At 41.8% G+C, this 18852-nt stretch overlaps 1 protein-coding gene across 1 annotated transcript; it reads left to right on the forward strand.

Moving 5' to 3' along the window:
- Nucleotides 1–44: 44 nt before the first annotated feature.
- LOC120048521 (phosphatidylinositol-3-phosphatase SAC1-B-like) lies at nucleotides 45–12626 on the forward strand. The gene is made up of 18 exons (XM_038994581.1): nucleotides 45–82; nucleotides 727–824; nucleotides 1597–1671; nucleotides 1799–1926; nucleotides 2644–2793; nucleotides 3031–3090; nucleotides 3205–3238; nucleotides 3904–4005; nucleotides 6307–6479; nucleotides 6644–6792; nucleotides 6968–7066; nucleotides 7221–7359; nucleotides 8349–8418; nucleotides 8613–8685; nucleotides 9544–9637; nucleotides 9766–9858; nucleotides 9993–10050; nucleotides 10301–12626. The coding sequence occupies exons 1-18, from the start codon at nucleotides 54–56 to the stop codon at nucleotides 10435–10437; spliced, it is 1761 nt and encodes a 586-aa protein (XP_038850509.1). The 5' UTR covers nucleotides 45–53; the 3' UTR covers nucleotides 10438–12626.
- The last annotated feature ends 6226 nt before the right edge of the window (nucleotides 12627–18852 follow it).

Genomic DNA, 18852 nt, shown 5'->3' on the forward strand with positions numbered 1-18852 from the left:
ATAATATACAATGTGCACATTCATTGACACGTCACTAGGTCAGACCTCTAAAGATGGCGACCGCCTACGAGAAATTTAACCTGTAAGTCTTGAAAATATATATCGTTTTCAGTCTTTTATTTTCAGAAGCTAGCTAGTACAACTTTTCTGAAAACATTGACATCATTTGATGAGAGAAAATTGCCGTAGGTGTAAGACAAGAGCTAGCTAGCAGATGATAAACTAGTTAGCTAACGAGAGAAAATTGCCGTAGGTGTAAGACTAGAGCTAACTTAGCTAGCAGATGATAAACTTGTTAGCTAACGTTCAACAGCAATTACAGGCTGCAGTCATTCGTATGTGGGATTTGTTTAAGTTTACAGTATTGTAGCTAGCTTACAGTTATGTCAAGGATGTGTAGTTGTGTTGTCCGTAACAGTACTTATTTAGCCATCTGCCTTTCGATTTAATGAGTGGTAGAATGCAATCGATCTTGTTGATGAAGCAGCTAGCTAGCTCAAATTGAGTTAGCTTAGCTGTTAACGTTAGTTAGCCCATTGAGCCAGTTAGTGAGTAACTAGTATGTGTGTGCTAGCTTGTGGTGACGTTAACCACTAACTAAGTTGAGTGTTTGCCAAATCAAGCCAATGTTTTCCCTTTGTATAAGGCGTCACCATGCCAGATGTTCGTCTACTAAGGTCACTGATTTTGTATCTCCTTCCTCTGTGCCCACTCTCCCCCCTATAGGCACACTACCCCAGAGAAGTTTTACATTGAGGCATGTGATGACGGCTCCAATGATGTACTGTCCATTGACAGGGTGTCCACAGAAATGATCCTCACTGGTATGTTGAGTAGGCCTATGTTTGTGTGTGTGTGCGTGTGCGTGTGCGTGTGCGTGTGTTATATCATCATGGCATGATACTGTCTTATGCTGACCAAGTCCATTGTATATATTTTAATTTAACTAGGCAAGTCAGTTAAGAACAAATTCTTATTTACAATGACGGCCTACCAAAAGGCCTCCTGTGGGGCTGGGGGTTGGGATTAAAAATAGGACAGAACACGTCACGACGAGAGATAAACGCAACACTACATAAAGAGAGACCTAAGACAACAACATAGCATGGCAGCAACACATGACAACACCGCATGGTAGCAACATGACATGGCAGCAGCACAAAACGGTACCAACATTGTTGGGCACAGACAACAGCACAAAGGGCAAGAAGGTAGAGACAACAATACACCACGCAAAGCAGCCACAACTGTCAGTAAGAGTCCATGATTGAGTCTTTGAATGAAGAGATTGAGATAACTGTCCAGTTTTGAGTGTTTGTTGCAGCTCCTTCCAGTCGCTAGCTGCAGTGAACTGAAAAGATAAGCGAACGTTGGTTTGTGATCATAAAGGCAATGAAAAAATGATGTGCCTCAGTTGGTAGAGCACTGTACTTGCAACCGCAGAGTTGTGGGTTTGATTCCCATGGGAGACCAGTACGAAAAAAGTATGAAAATGTATGCACTCACTACTGTAAATCACTCTGGATAAGCGTGTCTGCTAAAATGACTAAAATGTAATTAAAAAAAAAATATGATTATTTGTCTTTGTCCCTCTAGTGAGGAAGGACATTCCTCCCCATGCGGTCACCAGGCCAATATGTGGGATCATGGGAACTATCCGTCTGGTGGCAGGTAGGTTCATTCTTGCACTCTGTAAAATTATCCATTGAGAAGACTTTACCTGTGTACACACAAATGTTCTCAACAGGGTGAGTGTTTACTTTAGCGACACCTGTGCCCCTCTGCCTACCCTCCCCAGGCACGTACCTCATCGTTATCACAAAGAAGAAGAAGGTGGGTGACCTGTTGGGCCATGCCGTGTGGAAGGCTATGGACTTTGACGTTATCTCTTACAAGAAGACTGTGCTGCACCTGACAGAAAACCAGGTAGGGAGGTGTGAGTTTGGGCCCCAGTGCCAGCCCACAACCACAAGCACCCAAGCTCAACATGACTGTGGATGTTTCAGGCCAAGGAGAAAGCGTTTCACAATGATTCCTTGTTAATGACAGTGGGTTGTTTTGATGTGGATGCTGACCAGTCGAAAACCCTAGCCTGACCAATATGAAAGCAGCATATTGGACTGAGAATGCTAGGCATCTGAGCTGACATAGATGCCATGTGTTGAATTTGCTATGGTGCCGGTCAACGACAGACAGTGTGTCTGTGGAAAGTCAAGTGTATGTGAAGGGCAAAGAGAAAGAGACCCCTTCTCAGACAGAACAAGTACTGCATTCAGACGGTATCATCATCATGTAGCTGTTACAAGAACACTCTGTTCTGTCCCCAAGTCTAGACAAGTGTTTCTCTATTAGTGAGCATCTCTATGTTGGCTTCTAGTTGCAGTACTGGTGGAGGAGATGTTATTTATAGTATATAAGTTTATATTTCTTGTAATATATTATTTTAGAAGGATAGTGGTCATCCGATACTTTCTAACCATTGTTCCACCTAACTTCTGTTTTGCTTTGCTTCTTAAACATTCCTCCTGACCTCTCACCTCTGTGCTTTCCTTGGTCAACCTGCCTCCTGATCTCTCACCTTTGACCTCTGCTTTCCTTGTTCAACCTGCCACCTGGCCTATCTTTGACCTCTAACCTCATCAGATGCAGGACAACAAAGCCTTCCTGTCCATGATCAACAGTGTTCTGCTCACAGATGGCTTCTACTTTGCTACAGACTACGACCTGACCCACACTCTGCAGAGACTTGCCAACACCAGCCCTGAGTTCCAGGAGATGAGCCTGCTGGAAAGGGTGAGAGAATGAGGGGATATATATATATATATATATATATATATATAGATACAGATATACACACGAGGGAGGAAAATAATGTAAAAACATGTTTCCATTTGGAGATACATTCATGAAAACACGAGTAATGTGTTTGTACTTGTGTCCTGTACAGATGCAGACATTTCCTATGCAGGGCATGTGGAAACAAGTTGAATGGTGTGATAAAGATGTGTTGTTTTCTTGCCCTCATTTTAGGCAGATCAACGGTTTGTGTGGAATGGTCACCTGTTGAGAGAATTCATGCCACAGCCAGAGGTAAGGACAGAACTGACACGTGTTAACCACTTGTGGTAAATATAAAATGAATACGCTCCAGTACAGATCGTATGATCTTTCTAAACTGTATTGTCTCTGTTCTTCTCTTGACAGCTGCACAGGTTTGCTTACCCAGTTGTCCACGGCTGTATCCTTTCATGTTTTTTTTTTTTTTTTTTGTTACAAACTCCAGATGAAGACTTTTCCCACTCTTCAATTCTCATAAACAGGAAGACCTCATTACCACTTCCTGTAAGACAACAGATATTGCCCATGTGAGATATGTCATTCACAGGGCGGTTGTTTAGAGTGACTGAACTGTTAAACAGCATTGCAGTTTAAACCCTGTAATCTGTAAATAGTTGGAAATCTACCTTCTGTGATCAGTTGCATGTGTGCACAACACACTAGATCACATGGTCATTTTCACGCTCACATTTTGCATGGGGTTTAGCGGTCTGAGTGACTGGATGTAAACCAGCTAGTGATTCCCCCATTACTCTGGATTAGTCTTGTCATTCTTTTCCCTGAGAAAAACATACAGACCATGTATATCAAGTGAACTTGCGGTTTGCTCCTTTAGCCACAAGGGGGAGCTAGAGATTCATATAGGTCGCATTATAATTGGGAAATTAGGGATATTGTATTTACAGACAATGGAATATGGATCCATTGACATAATATGATGGAGCCCACTTTTCTAAACATCACTCAAACATTTTCTGAAAAGGAGGCAGATAAAAGTTGAATTCAGGAGGTAAAGTTAGACTTTTAAGGTTAAGACCGTGTTGTCCCTAACCATGTGTTGTGCAGTCATCATTATGAAATCCTGCTGCATCAATGGGAAGATCTTTGACTGGAACATCATCTCCAGGCGGAGCTGCTTCAGGGCTGGAGTGCGTTACTACGTCAGAGGTGACTGACTCCACATCCACCAGCACGTCTAACTGGAGCTTTCTGACTAGAGCAGGGATGATGTACAGTCTTTTCCACAGTGGACCATTGTGGGTACAGGGGGTTTTGTTCCAGCCAAACAGTAATACATACAGTACCAGTCAAAAGTTTGGACACGCCTACTCTTTCAAGGGTTTTTCCTTATTGTAGAATAATAGTGAAGACATCAAAACTATGAAATAACACATGGAATCATGTAGTAACCAAAAAAGTGTTAATTAAACAAATCAAAATATAATTTTGATTCTTAAAAGTAGCCACCCTTTGCCTTGATGACAACTTTGCACACTCTTGGCATTTTCTCAACCACCTTCATGAGGAATGCTTTTCCAACAGTCTTGAAGGAGTGCCCACATATGCTGAGCACTTGTTGGCTGCTTTTCCTTCACTCTGCGGTCCAAACCATCAATTGGGTTGAGGTTTGGTGATTGTGGAGGCCAGGTCATCTGATGCAGCACTCCATCACTCTCCTTCTTGGTAACCCTTACACAGCCTGGAGGTCAATTGGGTCATTGTCCTGTTTAAAAAGAAAAGAATGATGGGATGGTGCGCAAACCAGATGGGATGGTGTATCGCTGCAGAATGCTGTGGTAGCCATGCTGGTTAAGTGTGACCTTGAATTCTAAATAAATCACAGACAGTGTCACCAGCAAAGCACTTCCACACCATCACACTTCCTCCATGCTTCACGGTGGGGCCCACACATGCAGAGATCGTACGTTCACCTACTCTGCGTCTCACATAGACACAGCGGTTGTAACCAAAAATCTGAAATTTGGACTCATCAGAGCAGAGGACAGATTTCTATTGGTCTAATGTCCATTGCTTCTGTTTCTTGGCCCAAGCATGTCTCCTTCTCATTGATGTCTTTTAGTAGTGGTTTCTTTGCAGCAATTTGAGCTTGAAGTCCTGATTCACGCAGTCTCTGAACAGTTTACGTTGAGATGTGTCTGTTACTTGAACTCTGAAGCATTTATTTGGGCTGCAATTTCTGAGGTGCAGTTAACTCTAATGAACTTTTTCTCAGCAGCAGAGCTAACTCTGGGTCTTTCCTGTGGCGGTCCTCATGAGAGCCAGTTTCATCATAGCGCTTGCTGGTTTTGGCGACTGCACTTGAAGAAACTTTCAAAATTCTTAATTTTCCGCATTAACTGATCTTCATGTCTTAAAGTATTGATGGACTGTCGTTTCTCTTTGCTTATTTGAGCTGTTCTTGCCATGATATGGACTTGGTATTTTACCAAATAGGGCTATCTTCTGTATACCACCCCTACCTTGTCACAACACAACTGATTGACTCAAATGCATTAAGAAGGAAAGAAATTCAACAAATTAACTTTTAACAATGCACACCTGTTAATTGAAATGCATTCCAGGTAACTACCTCATGAAGCTGGTTCAGAGAATGACAAGGCTGCGCAAAGCTGTCATCAACGTACATTTTTTGTTTGCAGGGAGGTTCTGAGAATGTTTTACTATGGTTCCCTGAAAGTTTTCCTGTTAGGTTTTATTAACGTTCTGAGCAAATGTTTCAATTGGACTTTTAACACTGCTATCTTAGTTTGGGTTAACTGTTTTGTGCACAGATAGGACACATGGAAATTCATATGCTTAGGCATTAATCATTCAAACGTGTTTCTTTTTTTATTGTGGCATGGCGTAGGTGAGATTCAAACCTATGCTCTTCTGTTCTCGATCCATGGAATTAGTCCACTGCGCCACCAGGATGGAGCTAGCATGCCATATATTTTTTCTAACAAATACAAAGTTGTTCATTTTAGTTCATAATTAGAATTATTCCCAATGTCAAACCACTTGGAAAACATTCCTAGAACATTACAAACATTGAAATTCAATATAACCAGGTTTGAACTTTTAGGAAATGTTCTGTTAAGGTAATGAAATACCAAGTAAATCCTTTTTTTCCCCTTCCTTAAATGTGCTGAGAATTTTCCAAGCAATGAACTATCCTGCACCATTCCTGGAAAGTTGTGGGAAGGTTTTTTGCAAAATAACCATAGGACAACCACAGTCTCACCAAGCTCTAAGAAACATGGTTCTCAGAACGTTAAATGCTAGCTGGGTCTTCAATCAATATTTTGATTAGTGGAATCAGGTGTTTTACAGCTGGGTTGGAACAAAACCCTGCACACACACCAGCCCTTTGCAGATAATATTGGCCTGTCCACTTCTTTTATAGTTTCACTGTCAAACACTCCTCATTTAGACGGATCATTACATAATGTCTATTTGGTCCATCAGGCATTGACTCAGAGGGTCATGCAGCTAACTTTGTGGAGACAGAGCAGATTGTCCAGTACAGCGGGGGCAAGGCCTCATTCGTACAGACCCGAGGCTCCATCCCCTTCTACTGGTCCCAAAGACCCAACCTCAAGTACAAACCAAAACCTCAGATCAGCAAAACCATTGACCATGTAAGTTACCTGTTACAATATTCATATTTTTTATTTCATGTTCAAACGTTTTAATTTACAGTAGAAGTAGCCATTTAATTACAGTAGAGGTATATGATATTGAGTATTACTATACTGAGTCATAAAGTCTTTCTTACCTTTATTGTCCTGTCCTGCTTTCACAGCTGGATGGCTTCCAAAGGCATTTTGACTCGCAGATCATTATTTATGGAAAGCAAGTGATTTTAAATCTGATCGACCAGAAAGGCTCAGAGAAGCAATTGGAACAGGCCTTTGACAAAATGGTGTCCAGCTTGGGCAACGGCATGGTCAAGTAAGGACTATAGCTTTTCCCCATCATTCATTCTGATCCCACTATGCCCGTCTTCTTCTAACGTCATCCATGTATTTTGTTTAGGGTGAACATTCTGTCTAAAGCCCTGAAACTCCAAATGAAGAAAAGGATTTGTGTTTTACATAACTCTCCTCCCTGTACCGTGCACCTCTAGGTACATAGCGTTTGACTTCCACAAGGAATGCAGTCGGATGAGGTGGCATCGCCTGCAGATCTTAGTCGATATGGTGACAGAGATGCAGGATGAGTATGGGTAAGTATTTAGTCTGCATGGCCGGCCATGTTATTCTGTCTTTGTGTACTTTGTTTTTTGGGGGGCAGTTCATCTCTGTGGTTTGCTGATTTGTTTTGTGACAAATGTTATTGTAAAATCAAATAGGAATCAAATAGTTTGATTGGTTGGTCAGGTACTTCCTGGTTGATGTGGATGGGAACGTTCTGGTGCAACAGGAAGGGATGTTCCGCAGTAACTGCATGGACTGTCTAGACCGTACCAACGTCATCCAGAGTCTGCTGGCACGACGCTCACTGCAGTCACAGCTGGAGGTGGGAACCACCAACCAGACACGCCCACACGGACTAGACATGTCCATATATATATATATATATATATATTACTCCCACTAGTTCTAGACACTCCTACCACATCCATCTAGACCACAGGTGTCAAACTCATTCCACGGAGGGCCAAGTGGCAGCGGGTTCTCTCCTCCCTTGTACTTGATTGATGAATTAAGACCACTAACTAGTAATGAACTCTCCACACCTGGTTGTCTAGGTCTTAATTGCAAGGAAAAAACAAAAACCAGCAGACACTAGGCCCTCCATGGAATGAGTTTGACATCCCTGATCTATACACTTCCACCACATCACATCTAGACACACTATCTGTCTTTGACATAATGGGCAATGTCATGTTCCTCTGTTCCACCTCAGGAGTTTTACTGTTCAATAAAGGTGTAGACCTAGCCTCCCCTTTTACATTCTGTAAAAGCAATGGTAAAAATCTTAATGGCAAACTACATTTTAGGAGGAGCTCGTCCATTTTGACCTAAAAGACCTTTGACTTGACGAACTCATACGTTTCACAACTTCTGCTTCTTCGACTCACTTGACCCACATTTGCAAATGAGCAACAAACCGACAAAACAGAGACTGGAAAATCCAAACGCTATGTTGAAGGCCTCTGACTAAAGCTGCTGTCTCTGTGGACTTTGACTGTGGGCTGTTTTAGTTATCTGACCCTATGTGGGCTGTGAAAAGGTCAGGTCTCATCTCATCCAGGTACAATAAATACTTCAGGTACCATTGTGTTTTATTCAACTGTTTTAGCACAGTGGGTTAAACTGTCATTGAAACATGTATTAATAGTAGTTAGGCTGCTGGTTGACCCACAGGGTGATGAAGGTGCAGTTGCATCAAGGTCTTTCTGGTAAACAACAGTGCTGAATCTGATGGCAACCACCTTGGTTCCACCTTGCCCCCTGTGGTCAGGCCACTGCAGTATCTCACCACACATCTTTGTTTATTTGCAGCGACTGGGAGTTCTCCACATGGGCCAGAGGATTGAAGATCAGGCCGACTTCGAGAAGATCTACAAAAATGGTGATCCTCAGCTGAAATCTGCACACTTTCCTACCCCTCTGCCAGCACGAGCACAGCATTGTCTTCCTTATGAGATTATTCCAACACTATGGTTTATTAACATGATTGAAATCCTCCCCTTTTTCCACTGACTAAATCTGTTGTTTTCTCTTTCTTCCACCCCCCTTTCCCTCTCTCACCCTTGCTCGCTGCAGCGTGGGCAGACAATGCCAATGCGTGTGCCAAGCAGTATGCTGGCACAGGGGCCTTGAAGACGGACTTCACAAGGTGAGAGAGAGGGGCTCACGTGTTTCCTAGGGCACAGGACTGGCTCTCTTCATAGAAACGCACTCCATTCCATCAGGAAGTCACTGAGTTCACCTGGCTGTAGGAGGATATTATGGATTCCAATAGAACTTGTCCATTATACAATGACAGAGAACTAGTTGTCTTTCTGCTGGCACAGTACCATCCCACTGTCAGTCACACCCCACACATCCATGAAGTTAACTAGTTGTCTTTCTGCTGGCACAGTACCATCCCCCTGTCAGTCACACCCCACACATCCATGAAGTTAACTAGTTGTCTTTCTGCTGGCACAGTACCATCCCACTGTCAGTCACACCCATGAAGTTAACTAGTTGTCTTTCTGCTGGCACAGTACCATCCCACTGTCAGTCACACCCATGAAGTTAACTAGTTGTCTTTCTGCTGGCACAATACCATCCCACTGTCAGTCACACCCCACACCCATGAAGTTAACTAGTTGTCTTTCTGCTGGCACAGTACCATCCCACTGTCAGTCACACCCCACACCCATGAAGTTAACTAGTTGTCTTTCTGCTGGCACAGTACCATCCCACTGTCAGTCACACCCCACACACCTATGAAATTGGCCATGCATTATTGGCTATGAACTACATAAAAACATTGTACTGGTTTTGGTGATGAGTATTGAATGGACTGGTGCCCTTAGAACAGGGAGGAGTAGGATGTTTTGCTTGTGACCTTTGTTATAACCAGGAAGACAACTCTGAGTAAGAGCGTGCTCAGGAAAGGGTGGAGGATGACGATGATGATGATTATTTGTAGTATGTGTGAGAGATGATTATGACAGGGATGACTGAAGCGTTGCTCATGTCTCAGAACAGGGAAGAGGACACAATGGGGGCTGGTGATGGACGGCTGGAACTCCATGATCAGATACTACAAGAACAACTTCTCAGACGGCTTCAGACAGGTGTGTGTGTCTACTGTGCATGTGCGCGCCAGTTATTAGTCATGTTTTTGTAAATGTGACTACGGTAATAAAAAATCCTTGACGTGTGTGTGGCAACTGATAATTGAGACATCTCTCCTGATCATCAGGACTCTATTGATCTGTTCCTGGGTAACTATTCCATTGACGAGGCAGACATGACCACACCCCTTCATGAGACCAAAGACTGGAAGTTCCTCACGGTGAGATCTGATTGGCTAGGCCTGATCAGTGCTATGTGTACTGATTGGCTACAATATGTGTTGGTTTCAGTCACAGGCGGTAGATTGAGATTTTGTTATCTTATTTAACTCCTGTTTCCCCTCTCCCCCTCTAGTTACCCATTATCATGGTTGTGGCATTCTCCATGTGTATCATCTGCCTCCTCATGGCTGGTAAGACCGCAGTGGACTCCCTTGTCAATTCTGCATTGAATCCTAATAGGGGCATGGAATTTGTTTGAAAATTCTAGTTACACCTGCACCGATCTCAAGTTAGGATTTGGTCCCATAAACACATTTTGCCATACTTTGTTTTACAACACTGTTTCCACTGGTATTGACTAGGCAAGTATGTGCTATCAATGGGTACTTTTCCGGTACCTAGTTATTACCCGTAGTCACCCTCCGTGTCCCCCACCCTCAGGTGACACGTGGACGGAGACCCTGGCGTATGTGCTGTTCTGGGGCACAGCTAGCTTCGTGACGGCCGGCGTCATCCTCTTCAACGGTCGGGAGTTTGTAGACGCGCCCAAGCTGGTCCAGAAGGAGAAGATGGACTGAATGTGTGCGTGTGGAAAGCAGCTACGCCCCACAGACTTCTCCTCGTCCACTTCATCCCACTCTTCTTCATCATCGTACCCTCAGCATCAGCGGGCCTGGAGCCTGTACTGATTACTGAGCCAACGGCATGAGGAAGAGGAGGGTGGGGTGAGAGAAAGGCCAGGTGTATGATGTAGGGCTGTGAAGCATACAGTGACTCTCTCTGCACTGGCCTGCTGCTGTCCACACCACTAAGCACATTGTTTGGGCTGGGGAAGATCCCTACCCTACCCTTGTCCATAGACTGACTGACTATAAGCTGAAAACAGTCTGATTTTATGATACAATACCCCACTACGGTAACACAGTTACCCCGCTGCACGGAATGCATATGAACTGGCATTGCTGTTGTTGCCATAGCAACCTTGCCAAGGGAACTACTTAAAAAAAATATCTTGCCTTTTTTGTTGTTTTTGTTAATTTGTCACCTAGCTACATCATGTCATATTTGCTCTGTTGGTTGCCATGTTGTTTCAGTGTCATTGCCCCAGAGTGGTTGATCTGAACGTAGTGTCTTAGTGTGATAGCTGACCTATTGGGTGCCAGTGGCTGTCTGTCGGCCCAGCCCAAGCCATGATCCCAAAACTAGTTCACCAATAGTCATGGAGAGGATGTGCTAGCTGTCCAATGGTTGGGGAGGGAATGTTCTAGCTGACCAATAGGCAGGAAGAGAACGTGCTAGGTGGCCAGTGGTTGTTGAGAGAATGTTCTAGCTGGCCAATAGTTGGGGAGAGAATGGGCTGAATTGTTTCAATAGGGAACTTTAGTTATGGTGTCCCACCACCATTAATGCCATTGTAACTGGCCATACTATTCTCGCTCACTGCACTTCTGAGTGCACAGAGAGACCCTCAAAGGGTTTCACATGAGGATTTCTCTGAGATGTGACGAGAGGGATGTTTGTTTGTCTGGCTGTCTAGTCTTCCCAGGTATGGAAAGCTTCATGAAACAGCTGGAAAGACAAATCCTCATTAGTTTCTAACAACCAAAAGGTGTGAGAGAGCATCAAACTATATACTATAGTGAGTAGGATCTGTCTTTGACCAGTAGACTGGGAGGCCCAGACCTAGGCTAATAACGAAGCATGGATTTAAAGGTCCAATGCAGCCATTTCTATCTCAATATCAAGTCATTTCTGGGTAACAGTTAAGTACCTTACTGTTATTGTTTTCAATTAAAATGGTTGTCTAGGATTGTCTGGGAATGGTTTTGGGGGAGGGGAAAACTGAACTAGCTGTTATTGGCAGAGATGTTTGGAAATCTTTGTTATTCATCTTTTAACACATTTTTACTGTCTGGTGATGTCACCAGGCAGGTCAAAATTTCATCCCACCAAAACAGCCAGAAATTTCAGACGGTCTTTTCAAATACTAAAAGAGCATTATAATTTTCACAGTATTATTTCCAACCTGGAAATGTATATAAAACATGGGAAAATCTAGTTTTTGACTGAACTGGGCATTTTAAACGAACCAAAGTCTCATGGGGCATTGGGGATTTTAAATGCCACTTGTCGCCTATGACGATTTCTAAGTGTTTTAGTGTGTCTCTGGATAGGAATGTGAACTGTTGCTATCTCTTTCTCTACATTATTTATCCTTTGATTATTGGCTGTTCTGTAGCACTAGCCCCAAGTCAAGTTATGCTGCCTTACCACAGGTTATAAGAGACGGGGTGTTTAGTAGCAGGATTGGGGCTAATTCCATTTAAATTCCAATTCACAACATTATTCTCATTGAAAAGCATTAATTGGAATGGGAATTTCAATTTACCTCCTGAATTGAAATTAAATTGAGCCCAACCCTGGTGTATAGTGTACATAATCATTACAGGATCACACGTATCTTACCTGCTGTCAGAGTGGCACCTGCTGATCTGAGAATGTTAAGAAAAAAGTATGTAATATTGTTCATATTAAATTGATTATATTGCCGCTTATGTGTCTTTCCACTTCAACTGTAGTGGTGCAAAATTACAATGAGAGAGTATGAATGTCATATAACTTTAAATGTAGTGGTCAAATAATACATTGGTGTATGGTTATTATGATAATGTCACGCCCTGACCTTAGAGATCCTTATTTATTCTCTGTTTGGTTAGGTCAGGGTGTGACTCGGGTGGGAGAATCTGTTTTCTATTTCTTTGTTGTTTTTGCCTAGTGTGGTTCCCAATCGGAGGCAGCTATCTATCGTTGTCTCTGACTGGGGATCATACATAAGTTGTCATTTTCCATTTGGGTTTTGTGGGGTGTTGTTTTCCGTTTAGTATCTGTGCCTGATGGAACTGTTCGCTTTTGTTTTTGTATTTGTTATTTTTGTTTGAGTGATTCTTGACAATAAAGATCATGAACACTTTCCACGCTGCGCTTTGGTCCACTCTTCCTTACGACGACGAGCGTTACAGATAAAGCATAACCCAAGGTACACATCGGCTGCCATGCCAATGGACAACAGTACATTCCACTGTGCATTATCAGCCATAAGCCTATCAAATTCAAGAATCAGCCAGCATAGTGTCTCTTGGTGATCTGTGTTTTTAAACAGATTATTTAGGTGCCATGTAAGCCTAGATACAATTTAATGTAATGACAAAGAATTGTATGCTTGTAAGAATGATGCGCAAAATGTTCAATACAAATGATTGTGCTATTTAAGCTGAGTAATTTTTGTAGCGGTTTTAGACAAATCTTTTTGGTTAGACTGCTTTACCAATGAAAATGGGTTGCTACTGTTGACTCAATGCAGTATGAAGAAAACAAGCTGGACCACAGTTTTAATTGTTTTATAGGCCTATATTATTGTCACATGTTTTTGTTTTGTTTCAGAGGATTTCTTTTGGGGCAGTTATTTTCCAGGATATTCATTTGTTATTGTGTTTTTTTGTCACAATGTGTAATAAATGTATCATTAGTCATTCTGTTCCATTTCCTAATATTGTTCTATAAAAATGGTTATTTTACATGAAATGTAGCCTATTTATTGTCCATAGTGTTTTCTGGTTTAGTTCAGTTTTAAGTGACAATATGGAGCATACTATTGGTACTGTAATAAGAAGCAATGTCCTTCCTTCCTTTAGGAGGTAGTTTATGAACTGGTGTAGCAGTCCATTTTAGCAAGTGTATTCTTTATTAGATAATGGTTAATCATTGTCCAATTTCTTTTCAGAACTTTTATACACTATGTAAGGCTTTTATGTTCCTTATAACATCTAATAGGATCACTTCTCATCAGCATCCTTGATTCAATTGGCTATGCTGTTTTGCCTTTTTGAAGAGTAATGGTCATCCTACAGGGTTGAAGATAGGCTGTCATATCAGCTTTATAACAAAACTCCTCATTATATCCATGGTTCTGGTGTCATACAGTCGGCCTACATCTCTCTCTACACATGATGTTTTCAATGATCCTCACGGAAATAAAGATCATGATCTGTGTTCATTTGTGTTCATGTTTAAATTTAAACTCTGAAATTCTCCTCAAGGAGGAGATTAAGGAGTTGACATGCCAAGATCATTGTCATGACATGTGAGGGGGATTTTTGCATACAATGAGGGATCAAGGATGGATTTTGGAACTAGATGTTCATACTATAGTTTGAGGACGTGCATGTCCAGCCTGCTTTAGCTGTAATTCCCATCATCTATATTAAAATTTGTTTTAGAGTGAACATTGTGGAAGAAATAACAATAGGGTATTTCTGTTTTTAATTTTTAATACATTTGCAAACAAAATTTGCAAGATCTTGTGCACATTCTGAGTGTGCCCACATTTTCAGTAATCGGTCTACACATGGTATTAAAATGTGTCTCTTATCCATCCACTGTCTGCACAATTTTTCATGGCCCCTCCCTGTATCCAAATATATGTATACTATTCTTTCAGAAATGATTTTATTTATTTTAAAACATACATTGATGTCATAAGTCAATGATTTTAGAGGGCGGGATAATGATTATTTAAATGGTTTCTCTGTCCAGATCTGTCTACACTTGTAAAGATATCCAGACAATCCGTGCCTGATTACCTCCAGAGGTGGTTAGGATCACAATGAGTCTTTTAATCATCTACACCTGTCTAAAAATGTGGGCACAATCAGAATATGGACAAGATCAGGACAAAGGACGCATGTTAGCATCAGGTAAACTATAAATGGGGCTTTGGAGCGGTGGCAGTTTTAGAATCATTGAGATCAGCTGTGTGGGTGATCTTAGCCTATATTAATGGATCACCTCACTGTAATACGGCGGTCAACAGTGGTTGCAATTGGCCCAATCTCTAACATTGTGACTGTATATGCCTGTTCTTGTCTAACCCCACACACAGGTCCGTTGGGCTCTACCCAGGTCAGGGCCTACTAGGGACACCAGGTGCCATAGACCTACACAGAATGCAAAGATCCAAAAAACAGAAAGCTCCAATGAAATTATGCTTTAGATGAATAAATATGACTCAGTTCTGTCAATAGGGCTGAAAGTTCCAACAGAATCACCTACAGTATATTCACAACTGCCCTTAATGAGTATATCATTATTCAAAACTATTTTCTTGACAGTTTTTCCCTAGGTGGTATAGTGCCACAAAGCGGCACCCACCCGTACTAGTGCTGGCACACACAACAGAAAGTACTTGAACGTTTGAACAAAATGTGCATACTTTAGTTTGTAGGATGTGCATGTACAGACTGCTGTTATTCTCACCATCTATGATGCCTTGAGGCACAGTATGTCAGTATGTTGATTTTACTTGATTTTATTAGGATCCACATTACCTGACGCGATAATTCTAGCCCAATGACCACTCAAAAACTTGGGGTCTGACACATAATGAAAAAGACATTACAGACATTACAAAAACATTGACAAGAAGACATTTAAAATACATGAAAGGTAACGTTTAACTATCAATTATCATATTCAGTGATCAGTCATATGGTCAATCTCATTAGATTAGATTGTTTTCTTGAATATGAATGTACTTTTCCCCTGGGAAATGTCAACCAACTCTCACAAAGTATTTTGGAAATACACAGGACAAAGTTTTTTTGTAAATGGTGTCCAGCACACAATTTTGTATTCAGTGCATTTCAGTCACAGAAAAAAGACAGTAGGTTTTATTTTTTCATGTGACTGTTACACATTTTGAATAAGTAATTTGCATATATTTCATAATACTCTGTAATAGTGTGTGGCAGAGTCAATAGTGTGATTGCGGCCCGCAACTCGAGTCGTTCTTGCATGTTGGCATTCCTGAATCTGCAGGACTTCCCCCCCGTTGAGCATCCCATTGGTTCCTGCACGTGACTTTTGTATAAGTAACCCTTTTTTATATTCTGGATTTCCCCTGACCATCTATGTGATTAAAATGTGGGTCAAAATGGAAATAAAAGTATTATCAGATTTGTTTTTAGGCTATGCCATCATGGTAGTATAATTAAAGGTTAAAGGTAGACAGCGAAATGACTTTGCCATTACCAGAACCGCATATTTTGAGAAGAGTGAGATGCAAGACCTCGCTCTTACAGTCACACAGTATCTGTACGTGCACGGGTTCCCTTCACAGCGTAGAAGTTGAGCATTGCGTTTCAACGCTCTTAGTTATTGTGGAAATTGGCCCACTATGCTGTTTATTTTCTGCATATATGTCACATTGTTGAGTCGACCTTTAATGTGCAATGTTTTATCTGCTGATGTGTTGGATAGCAGATGCAACAGATATACCAGCCACCCCACCCCTCTCTTTATCCAAGCTGTGATGAAAGCTGTGATACACAGACGCCGTCGCTGTAACGTTAACAAAACGCCTGTGTAACGTTACTGGAGTACTAGCTAGCTCACAGTGTCATTTGCTCCTGCCTGCCGAGCACCTGCCCTTGCCGTAACGTTAACAGAACTGCTGGATAGCAGTGTTCGGCAGGCGGGGGTGACGGACACTCCCGTTGTCTTCGCTAGCTAGCTACTGGTGTCGCTCCCGCTGTGTACCTGTGTTAAAACGGCCAACTGGAGCCATCTGAGCGGTTGGCTTCTGAGCCCTCACCCGCTGATTCTACTTTGGTCTGACCCACTACAAGCGGTCCGGCAAGAACCAGGCAGATTTGTCCATATCCAGAGTTTTATTCTCTTAGTCACCACCTCACAGTTGCACACACACACAGATTTGCATCAGAAGTGATTTTTGTGGTTTCTATAGAAGAATAGAACTAAACATGCATATTGGGGCTCCTGAGTGGTGCAGTGGTCTAAGGCACTGCATCTCAGTGCTAGAGGTGCCACTACAGACCCTGGTTCGAATCCAGGCTGTGTTTCATAGGGCGGTGCACAATTGGCTCAGCATTGTTAGGGTTTGGCCGGGTAGGCTGTCATTGTAAATAAGAATTTGTTCTTAACTGACTTGCCTGGTTAAATAAAAAATATATTTTTAACAATGGTGCTGCAAACTACACAATTGGATACTTACATACCCCAATAAATAGCATGGCGTTACAAAATAACACATCAGAGATATTCACACATTCAATAATATGTAAGGTGCCTCAGTCATGCAATGAATTTCAAACACAGATTGCCTCACAAAGAAGTGAACCTATTGGTAGATGAGTAAAAAAAAAACAGACACTGAATATTCGTTTGAGCATGGTGAAGTTATTTACACTTTGGATGGTGTATCAATACACCCAGTCACTACAAAGATACAGCCGTCCTTCTTAACTCATATGCATTGTCGGAACTAGAAGCACAAGCATTTCGCTACACTCGCATTAACATCTGCTAACCATGTGTATGTGACAAATAAAATTTGATTTGATTTGGAAGGAAACCGCTCAGGGATTTCACCATGAGGCAAATGGTGACTTTGGAACAGTTTCATAATTTCATAATAAATAAGCTTTTTTTTTGTCAGAAAATACAGTGTTTCCATGTCAAATGGTTTTGTCTTATTTCAGTCTTCTGTGATGTATTCAAAGTGTAATATTGGGATGCAAACTCAACATTTATTACATGTCAACTCTATATCTGACATGGTATAGGTGTCTTCTTTTCAAGCCCGTAACATGTGTGAGATGTATACTTTTGTTTCAAAATAGATTTGTTTAAGACTACTAAGAAACTCTGTGTGACCCTGATTTAGACCACTGTAGTAAAAGGTTAATGGCTGTGATTCGAGAACACTGAAGAAACTCTACAATACTAATCTAATTGACAGAGTGAAAAGATGGACGCTTGTACAGAAAAAAAATATTCCAAAACATGCATACTGTTTGCAATAAGGCACTAAAACTCCTCTTCAGGGTACCTCAACATCACAACTATAACAGGTTAGAATCTGTCTCGAAGAACCATGTAAAAACGGCTAGCTGAAGCCATCTGAGCGGTTGGCTTCTGAGCCCTCATCTGCTAGTGACTTAAGCTGACTCTGCTTTGATCTGACCCACTACAGGCGGTCCGACAAGAACCAAGCAGTTGTGTCCATATCCAGAGTTTTATTCTCTTAGTCACCACACACACACACACTCTAACATAGTACTGCAAGCTACACAATTGGATCTTTACAAAGCCCAATAAACAGCATGGAGTTACAACATAACACATCAGAGATATTTACACAGACTAGACTCAACAGAGAGTGAGGATAATTACTGATCCGCCTGACAGTCAAGATTTATGGCCCTGTCTGTCCTGACAGCTAGTGATTTTGAGGTACCATTGCTTAAAGGGAATTTTCACCCTGGAGGAATCTGGGCTTGTTTTCATGTCCGAGGCATTTCCAGGTCAGTGAGATGTGTTTCTCACATAATTGCCAAGGAGGAAGGCAGGTTTGGGCTTCCCTTTGATGGCTTCTGGTGTATTGATGGGGGGGGGGGGGGGGTGAGATCTGAAAATAAATGTAATCCTGTTTTGTGGCATATCGCGAAGGCTCTGTGTAATATATTCATTGCACTATACATTTTTGTGCGTATAGATATGGTTGTCCTTGTTCGATAAAGCCATTGGATGTCTTGCAGCGTTGCTCCTGACAGTGGATTAATTGCTAAATATACAAGCTGACGCCTTTTTTTCAATCTCTGAAAGACTACAACTGGTGTGGGACAGGTGTTTTGTGCTCTGGCACTGTCTCTCCCCCAAGGAGAGATTTATTTATTTATTTTTTGAAAGGGAGGCGGACACTAAAGACACAATCCTTTGGGAAAAACTGAAAGAACTGACAAGACCACAATGGCTTCAAGTGATTCCTCTCATCAACACGAATTCGACGATGGAACATTTTTTTAATGTTCTATTACCTACATGGAAACATTCAACCATACATGTTTCAACCGGAGTATTGTGAAGAGGATTCAAAACGAAGAGTTGGATTTAGCTAGAAGCTTGGCTACAGCTGA

The sequence above is a fragment of the Salvelinus namaycush genome, chromosome 5 (assembly GCF_016432855.1).
Source record: "Salvelinus namaycush isolate Seneca chromosome 5, SaNama_1.0, whole genome shotgun sequence".
NCBI classification, from domain to species: Eukaryota; Metazoa; Chordata; class Actinopteri; order Salmoniformes; family Salmonidae; genus Salvelinus; species Salvelinus namaycush.

Coding starts and splice junctions, on each gene's coding strand:
- LOC120048521 (XM_038994581.1), top strand. CDS start 54: ATGGCGACCGCCTACGAGAAATTTAACCT. Junction 2,794..3,030: donor AGATGAGCCTGCTGGAAAGG/GTGAGAGAATGA, acceptor CCCTCATTTTAG/GCAGATCAACGGTTTGTGTG. Junction 7,360..8,348: donor CACTGCAGTCACAGCTGGAG/GTGGGAACCACC, acceptor GTTTATTTGCAG/CGACTGGGAGTTCTCCACAT.